The sequence below is a fragment of the Pinus tabuliformis genome, chromosome 1_2 (genome assembly GCF_031772625.1).
Source record: "Pinus tabuliformis cultivar Carrire ecotype Pingquan chromosome 1_2, CPIR1, whole genome shotgun sequence".
Classification (NCBI taxonomy): Eukaryota; Viridiplantae; Streptophyta; class Pinopsida; order Pinales; family Pinaceae; genus Pinus; species Pinus tabuliformis.
Window position 1 is genome coordinate 1,196,345,188 of NC_142298.1, and position 26,835 is coordinate 1,196,372,022.

Below are 26,835 nucleotides of genomic sequence, written 5' to 3' on the forward strand. Positions count from 1 at the left end.
CGGTAGTTTAATGAGGCAGAAGAAGAGTGGTTTGATGAGGCAGAGGAGTTGCTCTGAAAGTTATGGAAATTAAAATTCAGTAATTTGTAAGTCTAATTTATAATTGTTAGATTTCAAAATTTTAGGTCTCCACGATATTTTTGATAGCGCTGAATCCATTTTCATCACCAAAAACACGATTCAAACACTACCTTTATAAAAAAAATTGAAAATTCTGACGAGATTCCAGCCACTTTTAACGATCCTACCCATTCCTCCGCATTATTAGAAGACTCCGCGGATAACTCCTCACTGGCCCTATTTTATTTAATGACTAGCAGGAAATGAGATCCTGTCGGGATCATCTATCATACTTACGATCAATTTTGAAAGTTTTATGCAAGATGCAAATTCTGCAGTGCAATCACACATTTATTTAATCTGCAAGAAATGGATCTGAATCATATTGTAACAAGTAGCATTTAAAAGCAATAGGATCCGCTGGAACAAAACTAAGAGAATATGGAAGCCTCAATATTTCTACGTTTCCTTGTCTAACTTCAATACGAAACATTATCTTTCCCATATAATGTGGAGCACCAGCCTGTAAATAGATATTATTCTTCAATCCTCAGATAAAAGTCAGATACGCATTTGATTAGCTGAAGTTCCTAGTAGTTAGTGCTATGTTGTAATCACAATCTGTGCAAAACACATCAAAATTCTGCAGTACCACTAGCAAATCTGCTCTCGATCATCCTGATTACCCTCACCCATTATACCAAATAGGTGGTCAATGGTGTCCTCATGTAATCGGCATTTTCAGCTATCATAACAAATGAAGAAGAGCATATGCCTGCCTCCCTTCAAATTTTCCTCAGCTCTTTCGGCCTGCCAGATTTTTCTGCCATTAACTGCAGGTAAGTATGTTATTAAGAAATTCATTTACCTTGAGGAAACTTTTGGGTTCCATGCTTATACAAAGCTCATTCCAAATCCGTAGGCCTCAGAAAGACGCTCCCCATCCCATCCTTCACCTTGTCTCCGAAGAAAACAGAGATATATTTTTCCTGCAGCTCCACTTACGCAAACAATATATACATTAAAATTAAGACCTGTACATGATGGACAGTTCTTGTGCCTTTGATCTTATGAAACATAAGCTGTACTGCCTAACAAAAAATTTCCACCGGACCGGAAGAAGTAGCACTCCGTGACGATGGTTGAGAAACAGGACATTTTTCCGTTCGCTCATCCATCAAAATCTGTTGGTAACGGCATTCCACGCTGCAAAACGCTTTGTCACCTCTGCAATAATCAGCAAACACAGAATGAGACTAGCACTTGAGAATTGGAAATTAGAATGCGATCCTCAAAGGTTAAAAGCAATCTCTAACATAAAAGCCATGGTATGATGGTTATAACACACCTGTACATGTAGACGTCCTTCCCATGATTCAATTGCCGTTTGCAAAGATAGCAAGCGTGGAGAAAATGTTGAACATGAAACACTGCAACATTTGAATTGCTCCTACGTGGCGGTGCCACATCCCATACTCCATGTTCATGTTGTTTTTGAGCAGGGTATTCCACAGTTTCACTCTCCATACCGCAACGAGTATATCTGTGTTTTGTGCTCCATGTTGGGCCATGGGATGTAACACAAGTATAGCTCTCTGAATGCTCCATTCCAGTCTGAGAGGTGGATTTTGTGAATCCATGCGGAGAACCAATCGGTATTTTCTGGCCTTGCTGCATGGGAGAAATCAAATTGGGATCTAAGCTGTTTTGATGCCAATCATTGATCCCAACTCCAGAAAAAGTTTTGATGTCCAGTGGAGAAGTTGGGCTTTTGGCCCCCTTTGAATGCTCCATTCCACTCTGAAAGGTGGATTTTGTAAATCCATGTGGAGAACCAATCGGTATTGTCTGGCCTTGCTGCTCGGGAGAAATCAAATTGGAATCTAAGCTGTTTTGATGCCCACCAGTGATCTCAACTCCAGAGAAAGTTTTGATATCCAGTGGAGAAGTTGGGCTTTTGCCCCCCTGATCAGAATCTGAGGACCCCTTTGGATTAAAGTCTATGAATATACTAGGAGACTTGCAGAACTTGTGCTTCTCATCAGGCCAGTCTCTGATGTGTGATGAATCGGACGGGTAATCAGGCATCAGATGAAGCATCATCTCTCCTCTCCCTCTTTGTCTTGATGATACTGAGCTCTTTCACTTCACTCTCACTTCACTCTCGAAACGTTGGGTTCATAAAACTCTATAACAGGGCATTCCTCCTCTATTTAAAAATAAAATGATGTTCAAACCTAAAAACCTAAAAACTCTTGTACACTAGCCTTGATCCAAAAAAGAGTACTACTCCTTGGAACTTGTCATGCCATGGAAACCTGAAATGGGTGTTTTCTGAAGACAAAATTGGTTGCAAAACCAGGATCAAAATTCCTCAAAGCTCCTACAACTCTCTCACTTCAAACGGGTATTTTCCAAAACTGCTTGTTGACCAGTCTTAAAATCATTCTACACCTTAACAAGCTTGTGTTCACACATCAACAGTGACAATCAGAAAAATAACAGAAAAGCTTCACCAATATCAATCTACTCCAAAACCAGTACCACAATAAGGATACGAACGATCCATGAACTGTTTTTGCCCCAAAACTAGCCCAGGACCAACAATTTTTCCTCCATAAAGCGAAAGATATCCCCGAAACGTCTAAAACACCCTCCCCAATTATGCCAATCCCATCTTCAATCATTACTACAAACTCTTTCCCTAATGCTAAGAAAAGCAGTACCCGTCTCTGAAAATTCTTATCAATGACACACAACTTCTGCTGCTTCTCTGTTTTAACAGCAGGAATCCCTCATAGAATGTCAGACAAATGAGCTTCCTGCTGCTCTGTGCAAGGGGACATGCACCCACTAACCTTGCTGAATCTGGAGGTACCTAATTGCAGTAAACTGGACAAGGGCAACACCCACATATACCCAAATTTATAGCTGCAATTCCCTAAACACATTTAACCCTCACTTGCCACAAATCTAACATCATCACAAATACAATAGCGCATAAAAGAACGTAATAGTCTTTGTCTCTAGTTACTTGCTCCAATCTGTACAAACAAGTCGTTCACCTCTCTGTAGGGTTATCCCAAGAGTATATATTTATTTATCACAAACTCCTCTGCAACTGACGTTACATAACCCATGGTTGTTTACCTGAACCATGGTCCGAATTATTATGGCCCAAATTATTATAACCCATGGTTGTTAACCTGAACCATGTCCGAATTATTATAACACATGGTTGTCAACCTGAACCATGCTCCCAATTATAAAATCCCACATCGAGTCAAACTATTCAAGGTTGATGTGAAAGGCATGCGCGTGCAGCAAAATTTTATCCCAAGCGAAAGTCACTTTTACCCATATTTTAACCTGGTCGTCCAACATAGTGTTTAACCTAGGAAGGATAAATTTGGGTAGCTCATGATGGCGCTCCACCGCGGCACTCACATCGATTTTGATGTTTTCTAGCAGTTACCCATGAGTAAGCTAATCGGGTATAAAAGCGGATTTTCTTTTAGTTCATGAATTTGATAAGACTTCTGTAAAAATCTCACGTATACAACATTTTAAAAATATTATAGAAAATTTTCAAAATGCATAGATGGAAACCTGAATTTCATGTATAGTCCGATTTCAATAAATTAAAGAAAGTTTATTATAGAATTAGGTGACTTTTACAATGGTCGACCGCTTTTACCATTGTTTATTTGATATTGAAATAGTAATTTTGATATTGAAATATAAAAAAATTACTAGGATGGAAAAAAAGAGAGTATATTAATTTTAAGTTCATAAAAATTAATGATTTTAAATTCATAAAATTTTTTCAATTGGGTAACATTAAACACGATGACATATGTGTTTATTAGGGTGTGAGTGGATGTATACGATTATCTCTGGCAAGTTTAATGTAAATTTAGGTGTTTATAGGAAGAGCAATTACCTTCATTATTGTTTTTGGGATGGCAAAGGAAGTTCACCACTAAATAATGAAGAGGGAAGGTGCAAGTACCAAAGAATTTACATGTTTCTATAGTGATAATAGCAGCATAAGCCATTAAACAATTATGAGTGGTACGACTTCATCATGCGATCAAATGATAATGAGTGTGAATAGAGTCGGTGGTTTGAATTTGGAACTCACCATGCAACTATGAAAGCAATCCACATTCACCAGTCATGCCCCCCCATCCGCATGCAGTCTCCTAATTTCATCTTTTATCACGGCATTCTAGTTTTCCCCTACATCTATTGGCTCATGGATGAAGCCTTGTCTCTACTTGGCTTCTAGTTGTATTTGCATGAAAATTTACTTGGGGTCCATAGGGCCTCACCTTTTCTCTTGGTGGACTTTCTATCTACCGACAATGTCACCTTTAGAGCCATTTTGTACTTAAGTGATGGCAAGTCATAGGTGGTCATGTTACGATTTACGAGTGATTTGCATGGGACATAATAGTGGTAGGTTAGTTTTTGGGTTGAGCATCAATGATGATTAATCCTAATTTATGGAATCCAATTAACAAGGCATTGCTCAAAGAGGAAAAAGTCAAGCATGGTCTTCAAGATGTGCATCGGCACTAGTGTAAGAAAGAGATGGTAATCAAGCACAACAATGATTCAAACATTGTATTGTCGCACAAACTTAAGAAATAGTAACTATATTATTTACCATAAAAAATAATATTGTATAATACTATGTATTTTTTTAATAATAAATTAGTTTCCATAATAAATCTTATTGTATAATTATATATAGTTATTAACTATATAATTTTTTTATATAATTATAGTAATTATAGCCAAGTTGTATGAGCTCATTTTAGAAAACAAAATTAGCATTTGGCTTGAAAACCATGGTAAAACAACTAAAGGCCAAACAAAGTTTAAGAGATATCATTCACTTGTGGACCGTCTTGTTACTCTTGGGATAATTTTAGAGGAATGCTACAATAAATAAAACATATCTCTTCTATTGTTTTGTTGGCTTTAGAAAAGCTTTTGACACCATTCCTAGAACAAAACAATGGGAGAAGCTAGAAGAGATAATGGTTCTTATCGAGTTGGCGATTTTTATGACAACAGTTGTACGAGAATGTTATTGACAAGATTAGGATCACAGAGGGTTGGTTAGAGGAAATTGGATGCAATATTGGAGTCAAGCAATGGTGTCCCTTATCCCTTACCCTTTTTGGCGTATACATGATAAACTACAAGTGTGTTTTAGAATATGCAAGTTGTGTTGACCCCACAGACATTGGTATAGCTATAAATCTTCTTCTTTATGCTGACGATATTGTTCTTTTGGAAGGAACCATTACTATCTTAGCAAGAAACTCATAATCCTCCATGATTTCTACTCTTAGATGGATATGACTAGAAATACTGACAAAATTGAAATCATGATAATTAAATTCAAAAACATCACTTATGATCCTTTCATTTACGATAACAACTCCTTGTAGGAAGTTCCTTAAACTAATATTTAGGAATTGGCATACTTCATAAGCTCGATTGAAATTATAACATTGAGAAAAGGATAAATGGAGGTTTGAAAGCTCACTTTGGGCTTGACTAAATCGATAGATCTTTGGATTTGGGATAAAAAGGAGATCCTTTTTTAGACTCTTTTCACTTCTATTATTTTATATGGATATGAGTTTTGGGATTCTAGTGTGTCCAAAGAGTCATTGAAGAAGATTGAATAAATCCAAAAGAAATTTATAACCTACAACCTAAATATTAAAGGAAATACTCCTTACCCTATCCTCCTAATTGAAGCATGCCTTTTCCCAATTGAAAGCATGGCTATGACTAGGTATCTTACGGATAAGAAGAAGTTATACAACATGGATACTAAGAGGTTTCCTAAAATTTCTTCGAACTCCACCAAAAAACCCCGCCTTCGACTCGAGCAAGGGTGGCATAAGGATGCCTAATTTTGGCTAGACCACTAGGAAATAAAGGAGGAGATCATCTTGTAGAATTTAGATAACATTAAAAATATCATTAGTTCTAAATTTAAGTAGAAATTGTGGGGAAATAAAAGGATGTGGAGGGGGAAGGAAACTACGATATTATAAGGAGGTGATCAACACCAATCTTAAAAGCTAAAATTATCTCTTTGCCTTTTCTAGTATTAAAAAGAAAATTAACATTTCCAAGATTATAACTAATTCTCACGAGCTTCATAGTCAAAATAGGTATTAGTCAATTCCCAAAAGAATATGGGATCAAAGAGCTTGTCACCTGTATTATCCTAGGAGCGTTGAAGATGAAAGTCACTCTATTTTAGGTTGCCCATCCTATACTCACATTAGATCTAATTTCTAAAATATTTGTCACATTACCAACCTTCTTGACCTTTTAACTCAACAACACTAATATGATGATTTGGGTATGCTTCTCTAACTTATTTTTTAGCATAGAATTAAAATGTTAAAGAATTCTCATTAATCTCTTAACTTCTTAGGGTCAGGTAGGCCATATAGGTCTTAGTGGATGTTAATCATCACCATCATAATATTGTAAACTCTAAATAGTTATTAAATACAATTTATTATTATTATTATACCATATTTGTTTATATTTAATAATAATAATAAACACAATTATATAGTTTTTAATATTGCACATTGGAAAAAGACATGTTGGCAAGCTCTTATGTATCCAAGTGATCAAAAATCACTAACCAAACCAAGTAAAAAATTAGATATCAATATTTTATAAATATAATATTGTAATATTTTTATTTTATTAGACTATATTATTATTAAACATTATTTATTATTATTTTGTTATAATATTGATTCATTATTATATTGAAATAAATTAATTATTGGTATCAATATATAACATTATTATAATGTTATAATAATAATTAGTCATATTAAATTCATTATAATGAAGGTAAATATTATATTATTATTATTATTATTATTATTATTAAACTCTAACCCTTGAACATGTTGGCTATATAGAAATACTATTATATAACACTATATAGTTTGTAATACTATTTATTACTATTATATAATTATAATATTGTAATATTTTTAACTATATTAATTATATAATAATCAAAATAAATGTTCTATTATTACTATACTTTATTACTATTATGTTATAATAGTGATTCATTATTATACTAAAGTAAATTAGGGTTTTATGTTTTTCCTTTTTTTTTCTTCATTATTTTGTGTGGGTATTGGAAATAGGCTCTTCGCTCTTTTTCATTATTTTTCACCATTATTTATTTGGCGTGTCTCCCTTTCTTCATTATTTTGTGATGGTATTGGAAATATACTCTTATCTTTTTTTCATTATTTTTTCACCATTATTTATTTGGTTTGTCTTTTTTTTTTATAATTTGATAATGTCCTGAAGATGAGTCTTACTTTGGGCTCTAAAACATTGATAGAAATTAATTTAATTTTAGATTTTACAACCTACTGGGCATAGAATAAATGGTGATAGGGCGTTCTATTAAGACGCTATGTGGTGAAAATGTCATCAGTTCGAAACCCCATGAGAAAAAGTCCAACAATGCTAAGGGCTATTGTGGCCCTAGTCGGGTGCGATTCCTGAGTGATTTTTATGGCTTAGATGCCCCTAGGTAGTGGTTACTCGAGCTACAGGTTAGGTATGCCAATCATATCAAGACTCACACTACTTAGGAAACAAAAAATAAACTATGGATTTTCTGAACATAAAGGAAAACCTAGGAAACGGTTGAGGACCTAGTGAAATCAATGAAGAAGAGGTGCCACCATACTTCCACTTCATAAATTAGGGACATTAATTCCAAAATTGGGTTGATGATTTAGGCTTCTCTAGGTTGCATGATACCAAGATATTCTGGGTTATGGAATTATAATGGAAAGTTAAAACTCTAGTAGCCATTACTTGAGAAAACAAAAGGTGATATGATTAAAAATTTGTGGATAGGCTAATATGACTTGAGAACAAATGTATTATGTTATGGAAAGTTTCATTTGGGCTCAATTTAAATTTCTCTTGAGAAGGATCAAGCAAGAGGAAGAATTGTTGGAGCTCATGGGCACTATTGTTTCACAAGGCATTGATTCCAACCCAATTATTATTGAAGATGAACCAGAGTAGCAAAAAACCAACAAAGACAAAGAATTGTAGGCATTGTCTCACCTTGGCCCCTCTCAAACTAAGTCATCTTGATCATGCTATTGTTATTTTTTAACCTATATTTTAGGTGTTTTCTAGTTATTACTTTTGTTTTAGTCTAAGGTTTCTATGAAGCTTAACTATTATGATTTTGGAAAATTACATGTGAAGTCTGAGGAAAATATAGAAAAAATATTAAATGTTTGGTTGAGGTGTATTTTCCTTTTTTACGGGCCTTTGCCCATCAATTTTGCAAATATTTTTGTATTATAGTCATCTAGAAGAAGATTTTTTGGAAATATTGTTTTCATCAATGTCAAATACAAGGGGAGACTACAAATGTTTAAGATAAATATTGCAAGATGAAGGTTGTTGGAAATATTGTTTGGATACCTAATATTTTTATTCCCAGTTTCGATGCCCTATATTTAATGGAATTTTTATTCCAAATATCAAGCTTAAATGGGAGCATAGAATATATGGTTGGAAATTTATTATGATACCTTTCTAATGGTTGATGAAACTCCCTCTAACTCCATGTGAATGAGGAGATATGAAAGATTCTATCAAGTTGACAAAGCCAAAAAGTACATGTCGGTCGAGCCATTTTTACAAGTTGACCCGATAAGTGAATACAAAAAGAATATAAATAAAGGATATATAAGTGCATTTGAATACCATCAAAGCAGAAAGAGATCTTAGATTTGTAAGAGAAGATCAAGAATATTCTTAGGGTTTTAAAGGGAGAAAAAATGTGATTTGTATAGTGAACACATCATCTTGGCATTTTTTCTATATTTTTTATTACAGGATATTTCGAACCATGAAGTATCGAGGAAATGGAGGCAAGATCTTCCTATACATATGGTAAAAATTCCTCTACATTGGTCTCCATAATTTCAAATATATGCCTTAGGGAATTTAGGGTTTCTTAAACATCATGAAATCATTTTCAACCAGGTAATATAGGAATTTTAGTTATAACTTATTTTCTGGGATGATTTAGACTGTGAAATTTCTAGTGACTTATGAAGACATATAGTAGTATCTCAAGTAAAAAATTTAGGTTTTTGTTTGCTATAGTTTAAAAGATATTCCACGTGGAATATAGGGTTTCTGAATAGTCCTTAAATTGGTTTCAAACATGTGAATTTGGCATTTTCACTATCACTTATTTTTTGGGATATTATATATTGTGAAATTTGCAGATACATGTGGAGACATATAACTTTACTTCAGGTAAACATTTCAAACTTTGGTTTGCTAGAATTTTAAAGATATCAATTATGGAAGTTAAGGTTTTTGAATGATCCTGAAATCAATTCTAAATAGGTTATCTTGGAATTTTTGTTGTAACTTATTTTTTGGGACTTCATATTGTGAAATTTTCAAAGATCCGAAGAGACATATAAAAGTACCTTGAGTAAAATTTTCATAATCTAGTTTGCAAAATTGGGTATGTGGCATGTTGTATAAGTTTTCTTGGGAAGAGTTCCAAAACAACAAGTTTTGGGACAAGCAAACCTAGTGAAGACAAAAGTAGCAAGTAGTTCCAATGAAGGAAGAAGCAACTAACAAACCTCATGAAGGCAGAAGTAGTAAGTGAACCTATTGAAGGAAGAAGTGGAAAGCACTCTAAGTGAAGTAGGTTGGTGCTTACAAATATTTGCAACAATTGGGATTAGTGTCTCCTATAGGTTGGTGCCTACAAATATTTGCAACAATTGGTATTAGTGTTTCCAATAGGTTGTGCTACGAATATTTTCAATGATGGATATTGGTGTCTCCAATAGGTTACAACTATTTTTAACACTATGTTGGTGCCTACAAAGAATTATAAAAAGAAGTTTTGTATTTTCTCTTGAAAGGTTTCCACATAAATCATGTGGTCCATGTTATGAAACTAATAAATATCATATGCAATTGTTTTCTTATGGTTCATGAATGTTTAAATAAGTAAAAATTATCTTATACTGATTCACCCCCTTCTTGGTATACATGTATGCTCAACAAGAAGAACTGACAAAAAAAAAAAATTGTTGCTTTATAAATAAAATATAATTGACGTTTTTTAAGATAAATGATTTAATTTGTTATTTCATTTTTAAAAAATACCAAAGGTAGAAAAACATATTATAATTCCATAGTCCTATTGACAATGAGGATAGTCATCTTTGGTTGTTATCTAAGAATGTGGGTTGACATAATAACCGCACCATAAACTCCTGAAAGTGGATATCGACAATTTTGATAGCTCAAACACAACTCGCTAGATCACTTAAATGGAATATTATTTTTCACTAAATGATATTAGTGATGAATTAATAAAACTTTGTGTGAGTTTCTTTTATTTAGATCTTAAATAATGACAATGGTAGAAATGGCAGAAGAACTCCCATCAAAGTTGTCTTGCTCAAACAAAATTTATGTCAAACATTTGTAAACACTTTGAAATAGATATACATTATTTGGGCCCATTGACCTAGCCTAGAAAATTTAGTACAATCGAAGAGTTAAAAGGTACCCATTATCTAAACATTCTAAAGGAATGAATTGTGATTTGTAAAGAAGAAAATGTTTTCAAAATTTATATGGAAAAATTCTTATAGATAGGTAGATGAAATCTAATATGTTTACGATGTAACGCGTTTCTCTGAGAAGAACTCTCCTCGATGACACCATGTGCTTTTGTGGGTCGTCAATCTAGTGTTATATGATTAGAAAACTTTCAACCCTTGATCATCAAATAGGTGGTTGGTTTCCACATTGTGATCGAAGGCTATTGGAACACAACGGTTGTTGGATCCCAAACAAGGAAAATTTTAAGGATGTGAGTTTATTGTGGAGTTTAGAAACCTTGGTGAATCATACTAGTTCCTAATATGCAAATTGTAAATGTTTGATGCTATTTTTATAAAAATATTTACATTTATAATTATGTTATATTTGTTTGCATAAAATTTTGGTGATTTTCAAGGTAAAATAATTTTATACTATAAAATTTGGGCGAATCGTTTTTTACAAAAAAAAAATGGAAATTGGCAAAAAATGTTTTGGAAAAAATGTGAAAAAATAGCCCCTAAAATTTTCCCTGATCCCAAACTACCTTGGAGTCCTAACTACCCAATAAATTTGGTCCCAAATACAAGATTTCAAGATTACCAAGCCAAGGTTCATTACCAGAAGTAGCTCAATTTCTATTGTGGAGGCAATAGCTTAAATCTATAGTCAAAGTCACCTCATATTCCATTGTCGAATGAAGTCTCCACTTTCTGGTTGTGTATGGGATGCTGGACTGAGTATATACATTGATAGAGCCTAACTATGCTTAGAATGGGGTCGTGTTGTTGTTTGTTAAACATGCCACCCATTTTATTTTTATTTTGTCATGCGTGAATGTCATCCAGAAAACCTTTTGCGTATTGTTATTGCTAGATTGTTACATAGAGAGACACATTTGTCTACCTTTTATATTTGGCCAATGTCGCTAATGTTCTTTAATGACAATCTTATATACTTATTTTATGTTTATGCTTCCATATTTCTAGTTGGATTATGTAATATGAAGTTTTAATATATATAATTGTACACTTCTATACTTTTGGTTGGATTATGTAGTATGAATTTCTTGGCTACTAAAGGAAGTTTCCATGTTTCTAAATATTTGGCCAATGGAAATTCGTATAGGAACAACTATCGGAGGGAATAAACAAACCGTTGAATAGCAATGTAAGTAGAAAATCAAGTCCTCCTATATCTTTGTCGTCCCAAATGTTAGTTCAGAGCACAAAGTAGAGAATAATACAGAGATAGACAAATGGAGAAACAACAGGATTACTCAATCGCAAACAACAGAATAGATAAATTAATGGAGAACAGAAATCACTTCTGATTACACAACAGGCCTGGGCCTTGGCTTGCCTTCCTTGGCCAGATAAATTACAAATTTATAGAGGCTGAAGGATGATCTAGAATCCTGCATGTGTTTCAGATGAATATCTAGAAGTTAATGGCAGTGTGGTAGGTTTGGTGCAGGAGTGGCAGTGATGACTAGGACGACAGAGTGTCGGGGAGTCGGTGTCGTCATTTGCACAGTGTACCACATTTTGGCTTCACACTTAACATTCTCCCACTTGAAGCCAAATAAGAGTCATGAATCAAGTCACACCGAGTCTGACCATGCCTCTACATAACTCATGTTTATTTCTTAGTAGAATCTTAGTGAGCATATCAGCAAGGTTCCTATCTGTATGGATCTTTTCCAAGGATAATTGTTTTTTCTCCAACACATGCCAGATCCAATGGTGCCTTAAGTCAATGTGCTTGGTTTTTTAAGTAAATGTTGGGTTTTTCGCCAAGTGAATGGCACTTTGACTATCACAATATAACACATACTTGTCCTGCTTTATTCCTATCTCTCCTAGGAATCATTGCATCCACAACATCTCTTTACAAGCTTCTGTTGCAGCTATGTACTCTGCTTCTGTTGTGGGAGAGCTACTATTCTTTGTAGCCTTGACACCCAAGATACTGTTGCACCTGCAAATGTATACAAATAACCTGTAGTGGACTTTCTGGTGTCCATATCTCCAGCCATATCTGCATCTGTAAATCCTTCAAGCACAGTCTCATTATGACCAAAACATAAACAATAATGACTAGTACCCTTGAGATACCTCAAAATCCATTTTACTACTTGCCAATGTTGTTTGCCTGGATTGGCAAGGAACCTGCTCACTACTCCCACTGAATATGAAATGTCTGGTCGTGTGCATACCATGGCATACATCAAGCTGCCAACTGTTGAAGCATAAGGAATCTTTCTCATCTCTTCCTTCTCCTTGTCATCACTAGGACATAATTCAGTACTCAGCTTGAAGTGGGCTGCAAGGGGTGTACCAATTGGCTTGGCATCCTTCATATTAAACTTGTCAAGCACCTTCTTGATATATTTTTCTTATGACAGCCACAACCTTTTGGTTTTCCTGTCACGCATAATACCCATGCCCAATATCTGTTGTGTTGGTCCCAAATCCTTCATTGCAAATTATCTACCCAAATCTTTCTTCAACCTATTTATCTTATTCTTATCATGCCCAACAATAAACATGTCATCCACATATAACAATAATATGATATACTTTCCTTGATCATACCTCTTGATATAGACACAATGGTCAGCTTCCAACCTCTGAAAACCATGTTCCAAAATGAATGAATCAAATTTCTTGTACCATTGTCGAGGTGCTTGTTTCAACCCATAGAGACTCTTCTTCAACCTGCAAACAAGGTCTTCTTTGCCTTTCTCTATGAAGCCTTCTAGCTGCTCCATATAAATTTCTTCCTCCAATTCACCATGAAGGAATGCAATTTTTACATCTAACTGTTCACATTCTAGGTCTAAAGCAGTAACTAGATCAAGAATGACTCTAATGGATGACATTTTAACAACAGGTGAGAAAAATCCAGTGAATTCAATACCTTGTTTTTGGGAAAATCCTTTTACCGGTAGCCTTGCTTTGTACCTCTCCTTATTTTTGTCACCTTCATGCTTAATCCTGTACACCCATTTGTTTTGTAGAGCATTTCTTTCTTTTGGGAGGTTTACCAACTCCCAAGTTTTATTTTCCTACAAAGAGTTCATTTCTTCTTCCATTCTTTATTGTGATCAACCTTACAAGCTTCTTGAAAACAATTAGGCTCACCTTCATCAGTCAACAAAATATAGTTTGAAGAAGAATACCTTTGTGAAGGTTTATGAGGCCTAGAAGATCTGTGAACCAACTATGGTGGTGCATTATCAGGTTGAATCTCTTGTAAATTTTCCTGCAAGATTCCTTCTTGTTGTCGTTCATCATTTTCCACTTGTTGTTCTTCCTGCTCCTGAATTTGTTGTTCATTTTCTTGCATTGGTGGGGTGTTTTCCTGCTCCTCTTCAAACCTGTCAATAACCTTCTTGAGATCCAGCTCACCTTCAGTCCTTTTAAACATTTCTAACTCATTAAATATAACATCCCTGCTTCTAATAATTTTATGTTTGCCTGGATCCCATAGACGATAACCAAAATATTCATCCGCATATCCCAAAAATGCATTTCATAGATTTATCAACTATCTTAGTTCTATTTTCTTTGGGAATATGTACAAATGCTTCACATCCAAAGATTTTCAAGTGAGAATAATTCAACTTCTTACCAATCCCAACTTCTTTAGGGATACCGCCATCCAAGGCTGTAGTTGGAGATCTATTTATGAGGTAGCAAGTGGTCTTGACTGCTTTAGCCCAAAAATGCTTCTCCAAACCAGAATTGGACAACATACTTCACACCTTTTCCGTAATGGTGTGATTCTGTTATGAAACCAGCTCAAGAAAAGATAGAAAAGAAATATCAACGCCTTAGAATTCAGCCTCTTCGAGGGGGCAACCTCCTTTACATTACATAAATGAACAATTCTTGGATGATACAAATGACAAAACCTCATTTCTATATATAGGAGTCTAAGGAGTCACAATATAATCCAGCCGACCTAACAATAATAATATAAAGCCACAAAAATAACAATAGAGGGATTCTATGGGGCACAAAAATAACAATATGGGGGTAATAGGGGCACAACAATATAAATAAGGGGTATAACTACAATAGTAATGGGGTAATCACTAGTATTATAGGGACCCAACATGCCCCTCTCCTTCAAAAAAGTGTTGTCCTCAACGCTTGAGTAGTTCTGGATACTTCTGCATAAAATTCTCATCCTCCCATGTGGAATCTTCAGCGGATAAGTTCTTCCACTTGATAAGATACTCTGAAATTGATCGATTTCGTAGCTGTCGAGTTCTTGTTTCTGTGACTGCTTCCGGTTCCAATATAATTTTTCCTTCCTCGTCAAGTTCTGGCAATATTGTTTGAACTGGGAGCTTGTCGCCTATAACCTTCTTTAAACATGAAACATGGAAAACTGGGTGCAATCGAGAAGCTGCAGGAAGCTCCAATTTGTATGCCATAGTACCAATCTTTTGCAACACCTTGTACGGACCATAATACTTTGGTGATAATTTATTATCCTTCTTAGCTTGCTTTAGGGACATTTGCTTATATGGTTGTAGCCGTAGGAATACCCAATCACCTACATCAAAACTTCTTTCACTGCGATGTTGATCTGCCTGTTGTTTCATTCTATTTTGTGCCAACACGAGGTTATCCTTTAAGAGTTGGAGGACTTGTTGTTGATGTTCGATGTGATGTTCCACTGCCTGAACCTTAGAATTTTCTCTTAAATATGATGTGATGGATGGTGGTTGATACCCATAAAGTGCCATAAATGGGGTCATTTTTGTTGCTGTATGGAAGGAAGTGTTATACCACCATTCAGCCAGAGGCAACCATTTGACCCATTGTGTCTGTTTATCAGATACAAAGCAACGAAGATATCCTTCCAAACATTTGTTTACTATCTCAGTTTTCCCATCAGATTGAGGATGATAAGATGAGCTATGAGCTAACTGAGTACCAAGACAAGAAAATAATTTTGTCCAAAAATTTCCAGTGAAAATGGGATCTCTGTCACTTACAATAATCTTTGGGTTTCCATGTAGCTTTTGAACTGTTTCCATAAATGCAGTAGAAACTGTACTGGCTTTAAATGGATGTGATAATGCACAAAAGTGTGCATACTTGGTAAGTCTGTCAACTACCACCATGATGACACTCTTTCCCTCAGACTTGGGTAAACCTGTGATAAAATCCATTGAAACCTCCTCCCAACGTTGGCTTGGAATGGATAAAGGTTGTAATAGACCCGGTGTCTTAATTGTTTCAACTTTATTTTGTTGGCAAACCAAACATTCCGCCACAAACTTTTGAATATCTGATTTAAGGCCATCCCAAAAAAATTCCTTCTTAACCCTGTGGTAAGTTTTTAAAAATCCTGAGTGCCCTCCTAAGGGAGAAGTGTGCAATTCCATAAGAATCTTTTGTTTTAGCTGGGAATTCTTACAGAGGTATAAGCGATCTTTGTACCATAACGAATCATTTTGCCAGCTAAATGTATCAGAAGTACTGGAATCTTGTTGTAGCTTTCGAATAAGTGCCCACACTTCTTCGTCATTCTTCCATTCCTCCTTTGCTTCGTTTATCCAATCTGGTTGGATAATAGAAATGGCACACAACAATGCTTCCACATCCTCATCCTTTCTTGAGAGTGCATCTGCCACCACATTTTGCTTCCCTTTTTTGTAGATGATTTCAAAGTCATAACCCAACATCTTTGTGACCCACTTTTGTTGCTCTTCAGAGGATAATCTTTGTTCTAAAAAGTATTTAAGGCTATCATGATCCGTTTTTACCTTGAAGTGTCTTCCCATTAGGTAGGGTCGCCATTTCTTAAGTGCATGGAGTATTGCCAACATTTCCTTCTCATAAATAGCTTTGCTTAAAAACTTTCCCTTGATTGGACGACTTTCAAAAGCAATGGGTCTTTCATCTTGCATTAGAACAGCACCAATTCCATTTCCTGAAGCATCACATTCCACAATAAAGGTTTTTGTGAAGTCCGGTGTAGCTAAGACCGGTGCTTGGCACATTGCCTCTTTAAGATGTTCAAAGGCCTTTGTTGCTTCCGGAGTCCATGAAAATGAATCTTTCTTCAATAATGTTGTTAGAGGTGCTGCTATTCTCCCATAATTCTTAACAAACTTGCGATAATACCCTGTCAACCCAAGAAATCCTCGCAGATGCTTTATGGATGTGGGGATTTTCCATTCCTTAATGGCTTTAATTTTGCTAGGGTCTACCTTAACTCCTTCATGAGATACAATATGACCCAAATATTCCACCTCCTGGACTCCAAAGAAACATTTGGATCTTTTTGCATATAATTGTTTCTCCTCCAATAGTTGTAGCACCCTGTCAACATGTTCAACATGATCCTTCCAAGACTTGCTGTAGATTAGTATATCATCAAAAAATACTAACACAAATTTTCTAAGGAATGGTTTGAAAATTGAATTCATCAAACCTTGAAATGTTGAAGGTGCATTGGTAAGGCCAAAAGGCATGACCAAAAATTCATAATGACCCTCATGAGTTCTAAATGCTGTTTTCGGAATGTCTTCAATCTTCATTCTGATTTGATGATATCCCGAACGAAGATCCAACTTGGTGAAGTAAATTGATCCATGCAATTCATCCAGTAATTCATCAATGACAGGAATGGGGAACTTATCTTTAATAGTGAGCTTGTTGAGCTCCCTATAATCTGGACACATGCGCCATGATCCATCCTTCTTGTGCACCAATACTACTGGAGCTGAGAAAGAACTTTGACTCGGTTGAATTATACCAGCCTCTAGCATTTCTGCAACCATACGTTCAATTTCACTTTTTTGGACATAGGGATATCTGTACGGCCTGATGTTTGGAGGAACACTTCCTGGAATCAGATGAATAGCATGATCATGATCACGCATAGGTGGGAGACCTTTGGGAGTCTCAAATACCTTGGAATGATTGTCCAGGACTTTTTGGAGATCTGGAGAAATAGATGATTCCAATGTGGAAACATCTAGCGAACATAATTGTGCAATTACACCTCTTTGCTCCTTTTTTAGAAGCTTTGTCATGCCATTAGAGCTGATTATCTTTCCTGGTTTCCCTGCAATACCCCTTAATTCAACTTCCTTTCCTTCCACAGAAAATTTCATGAAAAGTTCTTGAAAATTAAAAGCTATTGTACCCAAGGATTGTAGCCATTGGACTCCTAGTACAACATCAGCACCTCCCATTGGAATGGAAAGCATTAGGCTAGTCAATACATATTCTCCCATGGATAGCTTGATATTATGGCACTTTCCAGAACAATTTATTGTTCCTCCATTTGCAATCATCACTTGACCCTACAATGAATAAAATTGTGGGTGCTTCCTGAATCAATCAACACTATTACCTTTTTCTTCTTGATTTGTCCTTCTATCTTGATGGTTTGAGGAGTGGTAATTCCCGCCAATGCATTACAAGATATGGTCGGATTTATTTGTTCTTCATCTAGGCTTTGTTCCTGGAATATATCCTCTTCTTTTGACCTTTCTTGCTCATTTTCTTCTTCCTCTTCACAATCTATGTAGAATAATTTCTTCTCAGCACACTTAGGACCATTTGTGTATTTTCTATCACAATTGTAACAAAGCCCTTTTGCTCTTTTCTCTTCCAATTGTTGTGGTGTCAACCTTGTAGGTTGTGGAAGACTATGGGCAACAACACTTCCGTCTTTATAGTTGTGAATGGTATGCTTCCTAGTTGCCATAATTTTGCTTTCCATTTTTCTTGCTAACCTGAATGCCTTCTCTAATGAATCAGGTTCCCAAAGGCGCACATCATGTTGGATATTATCCTTTAAAGACCCTATGAACACATCAATCCTATGCTCCTCTGGAATATCTTTTACCCTTATGTTCAATTTTTGGAACTCCTCAATGTGCTCCATTATTGAACCCTTTTGTTTGAGACTTATCAATTGGCTAAAAAAAGTGTTGCTTTTTGTATCCTCATAATGTGCTATCAATTCTTCCGTAAAAATTGCCCAAGTGATAAATTGTTTACGAGAACAAAGCCATTGATACCATACAAACTGATTTGGTTCCAAATATAAAGTTTCCATACGTACCTTTTGTGTGTTTTGCACATTATTGAGATCGAAGAATTGCTCCATCTGTAATATCCATGTGGCGGGATCCTTGCCATCAAACTTCCTCATATCGATTTTTGGAACATGGTGAGTCTTCGATCCAACATTAGAGTCTATGGAATCATGATTAACATTTCTTTTGTTCTCATCATGAGTTTCCTTTAGTACTCTTTCACCCTTAGTGACCATTTCTTGTAGCAACTTATTCATATTTATCTTCAATTCTTCCATCTTATCATCCATGCCATCAATTTTAGCATCCATGCCATTCACCTTAGCTTCCATGCCATCCATCTTAGCTTCTACGCCTTTCTTTAAACAGTCCATCTTAGCTTCTACACCTTTCTTTAAACCATCCATCTTAGATTCTGTTCCTTTTTGTGCAAGGGACAGTTGTTGCACTTGGTCTTGTAATTTTGATATATCATGTTGCATTTCTTCCTCTTCTTCATGAGTCATGCTAGAGCTTTCAGGTTCCTTACTAGGTGTTTGCATTTTCTTTCCTCGGGGCATCAGTTACCGATAATAATTCTCTACTATGCCCTTTGAATTCCTTCAAAATAAATTTTCAAACCAAGCTTAAGCAAAAATTTAAAAAAATCTACACACCTTTTTTCACTTTGTAGGAGCTTGATATTGCCTCTGATGTATCTCTGTACTTTCCAATCATCTAGTTATCAAATTGTGACCTGTAGTAGCCCTCTGTGTCCTCTTTCCAATGCCACCAGTCTGATCCAAATTGGATTCTCCAAGAAAGAGTTATGCACAATCTCCCAAGATGACCTGATTATAGACCTTTCCAGAAGAGTAAACTTGTATGAAGTGCCACGTGTACAATTTTCGACCTTTGGTTCTGAAAACAATATACAAGAAACTAAAGTCCGTCCTCTTTCTGTACCTTCTTACGAAATTTCAATCCGATCCCTAGAGAGGAAGTTATGACGATTTTCCTTAGGTCACCTGTTTTGAATGTAATTCAGGAGTCTACAAAAAGACCAACTTCCTCAGAGCATATCTCCGCAAATATCGCGCAAAAAGATCTGAAATTTGGACCGAAGGTTCAGTGCGATTTCTTCTCAAATGGGTTTTTTTTGCGACTTCTGAAACGTCACAGAAAAAAAGTTATAGCGAAAATGCCACGTTGACCTGTTTGGAGCAGCGAAACCCTAGAATCCAAAGCTCTGATACCAAATGTTATGAAACCAGCTCAAGAAAAGATAGAAAAGAAATATCAACGCCTTAGAATTCAGCCTCTTCGAGGGGGCAACCTCCTTTACATTACATAAATGAACAATTCTTAGATGATACAAATGACAAAACCTCCTTTCTATATATAGGAGTCTAAGGAGTCACAATATAATCCAGCCGACCTAACAATAATAATATAAAGCCACAAAAATAACAATAGAGGGATTCTATGGGGCACAGAAATAAAAATATGGGGGTAATAGGGGCACAAGAATATAAATAAGGGGTATAACTACAATAGTAATGGGGTAATCACTAGTATTATAGGGACCCAACAGGTTCATCCTTTCTACGACACCATTCTATTGTGGAGTACCAGGCACAATATTCTCATGCTTTATGCCAAACCTGTTACAATATTGCTTAAATGCATTTGAGAAATATTCTCCACCATTATATGTTCTCAAACACTTGAGAAAATTGTTAGTCTCTCTTTCAACAACAACATGGAATTTTTGAAATATTCCAAACACTTCACTTTTACTTTTCATAGGATATGCCCAAACCTTCTTGGATGCATCATCTATAAATGTTACAAAATATGATGCTCTTCCTAATGACTTGATGTTAATAGGCCCAAACACATTTGAGTGTATCAATTCTAACACATTTTTCTTTCTGTCATGGCCACCTCTTGTAACGACCCATCTAAATTGATCCATTATATAAAGTTTTAAACTTTATAATAAAACAAATATGATGAAATTTAAATAATAAATATGTTAAGTTTTATAAATATAATTAAACTTTATAAACATATATAAGTTAAATTTTATAAAATTATAATTAAACTTTATAATATATATATATTAAATTTTATAAAATATATAATTGAACTTTATAATATAAATTTTATAAAATATATAATGGAACTTTATAATATATATAAATTAAATTTTATAAAATATATAACTGAACTTTATAAACATACATAATCTAAAAGCGTAAAACAAAACTATATGCTAAAGCATACCAAAAATCATTGCAGGACCCTTTAAAAGGGGGCGCTTTCAACCAACTGAAAATTGATAACAGAGCGCACTTGCCAGGAAAATATCTGAGAGCTTAAATTGCATGGAAGGCGTGTCGAGTCGAGGGAAGGCGGTGGCTGCAGGTAGGAGGGCGGCCACCGCCAGGCCCGTAGATAAAACCGGCAGCCTGGATCGAGAGTGGGGGGGGAAAAACCAGAGAGGAGCAGAGAGAACCAAAAGCAGAAATTCACCAGGAGAAAACTAGGAGAAGATAATTATCCATTGGAAGAGCTTTAAGCCGTCTGAGGTTCTGGGCACGGAGGGACAGAGAGCTTCCATTGAGAAGCTTTCTGGATTGAGCAGCTAGGTTTGCTCAGTCCGGTTGGGTGGTATTGGTCTCCCGGAGATTGGATCAAAATAGCCACGACATCACCAGCAGAATCACCAGTTCAGTAGCAGAATCAACAGCAGTTAAGGTAAGTACAAATTTAATTCTTCAGGTTTTCTGTATTTCAGATTCTAGTTACTGTGTTTGGTCATTACAGATGGTATCAGAGGGTGTTGTTCAAACCCTTTTCGACCTTACAGGCCACAATTTGTTGTTCTTTGGTATATGAAGAATGAAATTGATTTTTTTTAAACCTCATAAATTGTCCCAAAGCTGGTCTAATGCACCTTCAGGAAATTCACGCCCCATGCTGTCACGTTATTTAACAATCAGTTTCTTTGGACATATGGCCTGACATGGTATTCCATTGTCCGCACACCACAGTCCACTCCTCAGGTATATATTGTCGTGTTTTCCTGTTTCATTACTGTGCATTGGCCAGTGAAACCCTTCTCAGCGCTATCTACGCCGTTCTACAGGCTGTCGTCTCTATACTTTATTCACTGCCCTTTTCTGCATCATTATCATGGTCGTTTTCCTCCGCTGTTTTAATCTTGAAACGATTGAATCTAGTGAGTGTGTTCCGCTTCCGCTTCTTCCAGAGGTTGACCTTGCAGTTGAGGTAGCTTGTGGTCCTGCGCCGCTAGCTACGAAGTAACACGTCTAGATTTCGATATCATACGTGAAGCAGAAACAAGTTAACCTACCGGCATGTCCGCTATGGAAGTGGGCCTTTACGAGTCTATGAAATTTTCTGACAACAAATGGGGCTTTCGCGTCAGATGTATCCTGTTATCGGGCTGGCGAGCCGGCTCATGCTCCTCAGACGGGAGAGCGGCTCTATAGTCCCGTTTTTCCCTGGTACAGCTCGTCGGGGTTACTTTAAGACAAGGGACACGTCGAAGAGTTAATATCATGTTAATCTCTTAGCCCTTTGGGCTTCGTTGAACCCTTTTAACGGAAGCAAATCTAAATACAAAACGATAATCTCGCATCTCTTGGATCGTATTGACTAATCTCTTGGTTATCATATTTTACTCGACCGCATGTAAAATAATTATGAGATTTACAGTGATGATTAAAATAACAAATAAACCATACGATAAGCACAGTTCGTATGACGTTGCTCTCCACTTTTCTCCTGCATTAGCTCCAAATTATTTGCAAAATAAATGCACACACAGTTACTTTGGCTAGCACGTAATGGATCAATTGAATTTTTCTGAGTACTGAAATGAATTTTCATAAAATTAAATTTCTATTTAACCACCACTAAAGAAGAAGCAAAGCAAACAAAAGGGACATGATCAAATTCAGTGGAATCTCAATAAAATTGGATTGTGATGCATCAGAAAAGATTTTCAGTCATTCAAAGCTATGATATAGGAGAAATATCCTCACCGTCCTCGTTTTCCAGTTTCATTGTGTCATTCAAGAATGAACAAATCATACTTCAAAACCAAAACCATTTCCTACCAATACACGCCTTGGAATAATTTATATTATGGCTATCTTAGTTCCTCAGTTTTATTCCTGTCTTGATACTGGTAATGAATGATCATGTTCACACTTCAAATCATATGCACCATTTCAGCAGAAATTTTCCATTTTCATTATATTTCTTCCTTCAAAGCTGATTTTTCTCATCTGAAGCTGCTCTCTTGATTTTTGATTGCTGTTCTTCTCTTGGGTTCTAAAATCTAATACCAGAGCAACAGGTGCCTATTGATAGCATGACTCCATCTGACACTATCATAATGGACACGAAATATGTGATCATTATAGGTTGGGCACCTTGATCCTAGCATGATAGTTGTTTATATAGAATCGATTGAATTTCATGCTAGAATAATTAGCATAGAAATAAACATGTGTCTGAGACTCTCAGACACTCATTTATTTGAGATTTTATGACAGCTTTGAACTTGCATGCCTGTATCATCTTACATGGTTACGATATACATGTGCGGATAGTCCATCACACACCAAGATATAGATATACGTTGACATGGACATTCTTCTAGAACGTATACTAAACTACTGCATTCCCCTAGTTACACTACGAGCTCAATCTTTGACATAGTAACTTCCAGAAAATTATTTACAAGTTGAATTGGTGCGAAATTATGAAAATCGAGAAAAGCCTTAGTATGGTTTGCAGTTAACAGTACTGAAAACATGCAAGGATCAATAGTAAGTTTGACAGGAGAAATATAGAGTTAGTTAGTTACTCACTATGGGCTCTAAACAATGTCGAGAAGCTGAACCTACACAGAAACATAATGGAAGGCCATAAAGTGTCTCGACATTTATGTTAAAATTCAGCTTCAATCTATCCCACTTAATCACTGAACCAGTTATTTAAAGAAAAACAATATAATATCTTACCCTGAGTACCCATACACTTTTGCATTATTCATATTAGGATAGAATACCCTGCATTAGGACAAGGAGGTCGCGAGACCACCCTCCTTGACCTCGGTACCAGTAAGATCTGCCTAGCGGGTAAAAATAGCAAAACTATACCCGTTTATGAATGTGATGTTGCAAAAGGAAATTGTGTGTTAAAAAATTCGGTTATCCACCTCAAAATTTTTACAGAATTTTATTATGTGTTCAGGGACCATCACAATGGTGAGGACGTATGAGCGATTACGATGTGATCAGGTAGCACCACCACCATTAATGCCGCCACCGTCGCCATCATCATCCCCATCACCAACGTCACCGCCAAGACCATCATCAACATCAATCGCCCCAGCGCCAGAGTTGACTGTGATAATGAATTCTTTGGAGGCCTTACTAGAAACATTAAAAGAATCAACTAAGGCCAAAACCAAAGGGGAATTTCAACATGTAGCAACCAGTTCAGCGGAACCAAATAATTTTGAGCCCAGAAGATTGAGAGAAGACATTTCTAGGGAGCTTCAGAAAATTAGACTCCCAGAATTCTCAAGAGGTCAAGCAGGTGAACGCGCTGAAGCATGGTTGGAAGGAATGAACCGATGCTTTAGGTTAAGAGAATATTCGCCTTCAGCAAAAACAAAAATTGTCGTGTTTCAACTAAAGGAAAGTGCCTTGATTTGGTGGGGAAATCTGGAAAAGCAGCTGCACCTTACATCGGATAATGTCCCTTGGGAACTATTTGAGGAAAGGTTCCGCGCAAAGTATTTGCCTCCATACTTCCAACAACAGCAAGCCAGAGCCTTCCATACATTAATTCAGGGAAATAAAACGGTGGAAGAATACGAGATAAGGTTTATGGAACTTGTAAAATACATTCACTACTTAGATTCTGATGAACGTCAAGCTGAACGCTTCATATTTGGGTTAAATCCTCGCATAAGAGCCTTGGTAAGCATGTGGAAACCCTCATCAGTAGCCGAGGCAGTCGAATGTGGTCGTTATGCAGAAGAGCACCTTGGAATCAAAAAAGATATGGGGCCAGCAGGGCCTTTACAACCAGGATTTCCAGGGAAGGCTCCCCGGAACTTTTTCAGAGGAGGTAGCTCGAGGCCACCTTACGGTAACAGGTTTACCCCAAGTGTGGGGACAAGAGTTCCCATGGCAGTAAACACTATAGCCGCGGAATCGTCCAACACCAGACCATGGGCATCGCGAGGGACTACCGGTAGAGGAAGGAGTGCGAGAGGAATCAACATGGGAGGACGCGGCTCGTTCTCTAGAAATTCACACCTTGATTCAAGAGGATCAGCGCAGCTCAATTGTTGGGGATGTGGGGGGCCGCATTTCCAGCGTGACTGCCCAGAAGCTTCATCGAATATATTGCATAGGACTGGGAAGGAGCCGATATCAGCCAATCGAAGTAATCATAGAATTCATGCAGTAGTCAACCACGACCAAGCAGCCCATCAATCCACTGTAGTGGAATCTTCAGGTATTATCAATGGCATAAAACTCAAAATCTTATTTGATACTGGTGCCACAGATAGTTTCATTTCGTCATATGCATTAAAAAAATGTGGGTTGGCAGCTCGTAGACAAAATGATTTCCACCAAGTGGAAATGGCCTCAGGAGAACTCCAAACCGTGGGCTTGAGTGTGGATCAATGCAAAATTGACCTAGGGGTCTGTTCGACTAAACTAAAAGTCTATGTCACAGCCTTAGGAACGTATGATCTTATCATAGGTATGGATTGGCTGGAAGCTCACCAAGCTTGGGTGGACTGTTATGGAAAAAGGATTTTGGGCATAAATGATGAGGGAGAAGTAATCCAAATTCAAGGAATCAAGAGGGAAGTTTCTTTACACTACATTTCGGCAATGCAGGTGAAGCGTTGTTTAAGAAAGGGTTGTCAGGCTTATGCAATTCACGAATTAAGCCAAGAAAAAGGGCCATCCTTAGAACAATATCCGGTATTAGCCGAGTTCCCGGATGTATTTCCAAAGGAACTACCTGGATTACCCCCGGTAAGAGAATTGGATCTCACTATTGAATTAAAGCCAGGTACCCAACCGATCTCTAAAACGCCTTATAGATGACAGCTCCAGAATTTCAGGAATTGCAAATCCAGTTGAAGGAACTACTCGATATAGGGCATATTCGGCCCAGTACCTCACCTTGGGGCGCTCCTGTAATTTTTGTGAAGAAGAAAGATGGATCCTTAAGATTATGCATAGACTATCGAGACTTGAATCAAGCTACAGTAAAGAATCAATACCCTATGCCGCGAATCGATGATCTTTTCGATCAAATGAAAGGAGCTGCTGTCTTTTCAAAAATTGATCTTCGATCAGGGTATCATCAGCTAAGGATTTCTGAAAATGATATCTCTAAGACTGCATTCCGGACACGTTTTGGACACTATGAATTTACTGTGGTACCATTTGGGTTAACAAATGTGCCAGCCGTATTCATGAATCTTATGAACAGTGTTTTCCGTCAATATCTTGATAAATTTGTACAAGTCTTTTTAGATGATATTCTCATCTATTCCAAGAATGAAGAAGAGCATGAAGATGATTTACGGATAGTATTGTCCTGCCTTAGAGAACGTCAGTTATATGGAAAACTATCCAAGTGTTCTTTTTTTAGGAAAAGATTCATTATTTGGGTCACATCATATCAGGTGAAGGGATTTCAGTAGATCCTGAGAAGGTAAAAGTGATCATGGAATGGCCAGTACCGAAAAATGCACATGAGATTCGAAGCTTTATGGGTTTAGCCAATTATTACCGGAGATTTGTGGAGGGATTCTCCAAAATCGTAAAGCCAATCACAACCCTTCATCGTAAAGGTGTTAAGTATGAGTGGACCGAGGAATGTAATAAAGCATTCTCTGAACTCAAAAGACTACTCACTAGTGCACCAATCCTAAGAGTCCC

General features: G+C 36.4%; 1 protein-coding gene across 1 annotated transcript; it reads right to left on the minus strand.

Moving 5' to 3' along the window:
• Positions 1 to 390: 390 nt before the first annotated feature.
• On the minus strand, positions 391 to 3,076 carry LOC149210528 (FCS-Like Zinc finger 14-like). The gene is made up of 2 exons (XM_089394437.1): positions 1,409 to 3,076; positions 391 to 1,287 (listed from the first exon to the last, which is right to left on the minus strand). The coding sequence occupies exons 1-2, from the start codon at positions 2,161 to 2,163 to the stop codon at positions 1,152 to 1,154; spliced, it is 891 nt and encodes a 296-aa protein (XP_089250563.1). The 5' UTR covers positions 2,164 to 3,076; the 3' UTR covers positions 391 to 1,151.
• Positions 3,077 to 26,835: the final 23,759 nt, after the last annotated feature.

Bases quoted from the DNA above. Each gene is read 5' to 3' on its own strand.
- LOC149210528 (XM_089394437.1), bottom strand. From the start codon at position 2,163: ATGATGCTTCATCTGATGCCTGATTACCCGTCCGATTCATCACACATC. The intron at 1,288-1,408 runs GTGTGTTATAAC...TGATTATTGCAG, and splicing joins AAGGACGTCTACATGTACAG to AGGTGACAAAGCGTTTTGCA.